The sequence below is a fragment of the Dendroctonus ponderosae genome, unplaced genomic scaffold, assembly GCF_020466585.1.
Source record: "Dendroctonus ponderosae isolate FM_Combo_2020 unplaced genomic scaffold, Dpon_F_20191213v2 Dpon_F_20191213_10, whole genome shotgun sequence".
Taxonomy (NCBI): Eukaryota; Metazoa; Arthropoda; class Insecta; order Coleoptera; family Curculionidae; genus Dendroctonus; species Dendroctonus ponderosae.
The window spans coordinates 3,224,593-3,228,146 of NW_026017111.1; the positions used below are offsets into that span (position 1 = coordinate 3,224,593).

General features: G+C 56.1%; 1 protein-coding gene across 1 annotated transcript in view; it reads right to left on the minus strand.

Moving 5' to 3' along the window:
* Positions 1 to 3,554, minus strand: part of LOC109534879 — a gene marked incomplete in the record, with an annotated part of 72,531 nt that overhangs the window by 2,668 nt on the left and 66,309 nt on the right. Inside the window, 10 exon segments of the mRNA XM_048662029.1 lie at positions 204 to 384; positions 443 to 568; positions 621 to 837; positions 891 to 1,161; positions 1,215 to 1,479; positions 2,019 to 2,310; positions 2,373 to 2,585; positions 2,639 to 2,936; positions 2,999 to 3,093; positions 3,150 to 3,313. Coding sequence (XP_048517986.1) covers positions 204 to 384; positions 443 to 568; positions 621 to 837; positions 891 to 1,161; positions 1,215 to 1,479; positions 2,019 to 2,310; positions 2,373 to 2,585; positions 2,639 to 2,936; positions 2,999 to 3,093; positions 3,150 to 3,313 — 2,122 coding nt within the window.

A 3,554-nucleotide genomic window follows, 5' to 3' on the forward strand; every position in this document is an offset into this window, starting at 1 on the left:
ATTGAGTTGAGGTGCCTCAGGAAGTCTTCCAGTTCAGTCAGACCATGGCCCCAAACAACAAAAGTGTCATCAACATAGCGGAACCGAAAAACATTCCTAAATGTAATTTAACCGGCCGTGAAAGCCTTCGTAGTCTGTTAAGCTTTATTTGGCATATTTTTGCATATGATGTCAAAGTTTGCTAGGCAACCTCGAAAGCTTACGGCATAATGGTTGGCTTGGGCCATGACGTCGGCGATCTGCGCCCAGCGCAGCCGATCTTCTAGAGTGAGCTGGTAGGGAGGCGCGCCCACCACGGGCGTCTTGACAGTGTTGCCGGCTGTGGCCATGTAGCCGAACACCGGACTGCCCACGGCCGCCTTTTGCTCGCGGCTCCACTTCCGGCTGAAACCCCATTGGTCAAATGGCTGTCCCCGATGCCGATGATCCAATGCGCACTTACCTCCACATGACCAAGCACACCAGCGTAAGCCCTATGATGATGATGGCGGCAACACTGGCCCCGATGGCCACTCCTAGAACTTCGCCATCGAGCTCGCATTGGCTGCCGTAGTAGTTTCCAGTACAACTGCGGACATCCGAGCTTCGATAATCAGTTTTCTCCCCAGCTGGCTACTCACGTGCAAACTTCCAGTCCGTTCTGATACCGGCACTCGCCCCTGTTGTTGCAGTGGGCAGGGGAGCACTGCTCGCAGTGGCGCCCGGCTCTGTGCTTGTTGTCCGGCCAAGGGTCTCTGAAGCCCGCGCGACACTGGCACTTGAAGCTGCCGAAGGTGTTGATGCAGTCGGCCTGCAGGTGGCAGTCGTGCAGCTCTGGCGAAGAGCACTCGTCCAGATCTGAAACCCCCATTATACTCACTGAAGCCCTTCGGGGCTTCAGAGGGTCCCACCTTGGAGACTGGAAACGGATCCAGGCGGACTGTCCACCCAGAGCGCGCTGTTGCCCACGTTGTTGCTGCGCCTCTGGATCACGCCCAGCAGGTGCTTCTGGATGTCGCCCCTAACGGAGGGGCGGGCGGTGTCGGCGTTCTCCTCCAGCTGCAGCGTGACGTTGACAAACACCCCCGCCTGGCCCTGGGCGCGGTCTCCTTGGTAGATGTTGTTCACCGAGGCGCCCAGATACTCGTCACTGAAGGGCGTCATGGACATGGCGGACTCCAGCTGGAAATTGATTGATGAGCAGGCGAGTTGGGGGAGTTTAATCAACGGCGCACCGCCCGCTCCGCTTCGTAGGCGAGCTGCTCGTAGCTCTCGCTGCTCTTCTCCAGCAGCTCGTTGGCCCAGACGATGCGGCGCTCGTAGATCCGGTCCACCCGCAGCGACAGCAGGACCGACACGATTTTCCTGCAGGGGTCGCGATGCTTCCTGCGCGCCGTCCCTGGCCGACAATGGCAGGCGCTCACTCCGGACTCGGTGCGGCAGATCTCGTGCTGGGACACGTCGCAGGTTGAGTCATCGCCCACTATGCAAGTGTCAATCCTGGAAGCCCACCAGTTACATATACAATAATAATCATAATAGCGGTTGCTAGCTAGAAGTTTTGCACCTCTTCTGGAGATTTCGAGAACTATCTGGGTTAGCTGGAGGAAACTATATAAGCGACGAGGGGAACCAGACAGAGAGAGTGAAGTGACAGCAACGACCGGGTGCCGAAGAGATTTAACCCCGTGAGTCGGAAAAGCGAGTTTTCCATAATTTTGAAGTTAGTATGTTCCTGTTCCGTAGTTAAAACGATACCGAGTGGAATAAAAGTTGTAAGCTGAAGAAAGAGTTTGATACTCGGCCATCCACAGTACAATATAAAGGTTGGACCAACACACCAGTTGGAGCCACATAACGTGTTTGACGGATAACATGCACGTTACAGTTAACGTGAGTGATACAGCACAGGGCTGACTGTCTATTTCACTATGTGCATAGTCATTAGTATCATGAGTCTCCGAAAGACACACTACTATAGGCTTGTATTGGTTTATCAACCATGTTTATCAGCCATTCCTCATAGGTTGGACTCTTACCTAACTGGGGGCTGGCTGGGCTTCGGTCGGCCGAAACTGGGGCGCCGCTGCGCCGGCTTGACCGATCCATAGTTGGGTTTGGCCTTGTCGGGCTCCACATAGCTGGTGCCCTGCACCACCTGGTTCTTGGAAGGGGCGCTCGGCTTGACTCCCAACGCCGCCACTGATGTGGGCTCCGGATTGTCGCCGAACAGGTTCAGGTAGGTGCGCTTGCCGTCGATTGACACAAACCCGTCGCTCCCCACTGGGGTTGTGATCACGTCGCTCTGCCCGTTGGGGTTGTCAAGGTCCACTAGGCAAAGTGAAGATCAGTCACGCGCATCACTAGGGGGTTGCCAACCAAAGATGGCCTACCTGGGATGACGTAGGGGCGGCCCTGGGCAGCTGAGGGCTCGCCTGGTCCCTGCACAGCCGACACGGTGACGTCGAAAATGTCGCCAATGGCGCTCAGAGGCGGCCTGGTGATGATGGGCTGTCGGCTGCCTCCCGGCTTGAACTCAGTGTCATCCAGCACGATTCCCGGCCGGGGTCGATAGGGCTGATACGGCAAGTCGCTGGAAGCAGAAGCTGGAAACAACGCTCATCACCCCCAATTCCCTACTCGAACCCAGTCCTCCTACCGGCCGACGAAGCGTTCAGCACGCTTGAAGTGGACGTTGAAGGCAGCTGCTGAGTGGCCATGGTCTGAGTGGCCGTCGTCCCCACCTCTTCGATGGAGGCTTCCAAGGGAGGCGCCAAAATGCTTACGGAGGAAGCATTCGAGGCCTCAACGCTCAGTGTGGGAATGATGGTTTGCGAAACTGCGCTGGGCGCTATAGTGGCCGGGTCTTCCACCCTGCTGGACTCCTCTGTTACCAGCGAAATGGGCGTTTCCAGGATACTGAGCCCAGTTTGCATGGTGGGCGTAACCAAAGTCACCTGGCAATCAAATGGGGATGTCAAAAATCCTGGACGGGTGCCACTGAAAACCTGAAAACTACCTTGGTGCTCTTCTCCGGCTTCGGATTCTTCTCCTTGTTGCGCTCGAACGCCAGATCCAGCTGCTCCACCACGGTGGTAGTCGTCTCCTGGGTATCTGCAAAAACAACTGCGGGTAATCTACACTTTTCGCCGGGTATCTGGATGCTGCACCATTGCCTGGCGGCTCCAGCTCCTCTCCACTAGGGGCGCCCAGCGCGCTCTGATCCGCATTGGAGTGGGGGAACTGCGAACCCAAGTCCAGAGTCAGGATGTCTTCCATGGGCTTCTCCGATGTGAAACTGAAGGCATCCGGGTTGGCCATGCTGGCTAACGGCCTGTAAGGTGGTATGTCAGGATTAGGGCGTTTGGTTGGTCGCCGTCGGTGCCAGGGCGGGTTTGTTACCGGGCGGTAAAATCTAAGAAAACGGGAGGAAGAAGAGCAGAAGTAGAGCTACGTGGTCAGCATAGACCTACAGACTAAAATAGACCCTTGACAGGTACAACTTTGAATTTGCCAGTTCAACTACCGATGGTGGCGCTGCTAAACGTCAAATTCCTCGTTGTCGAGTGACAGTT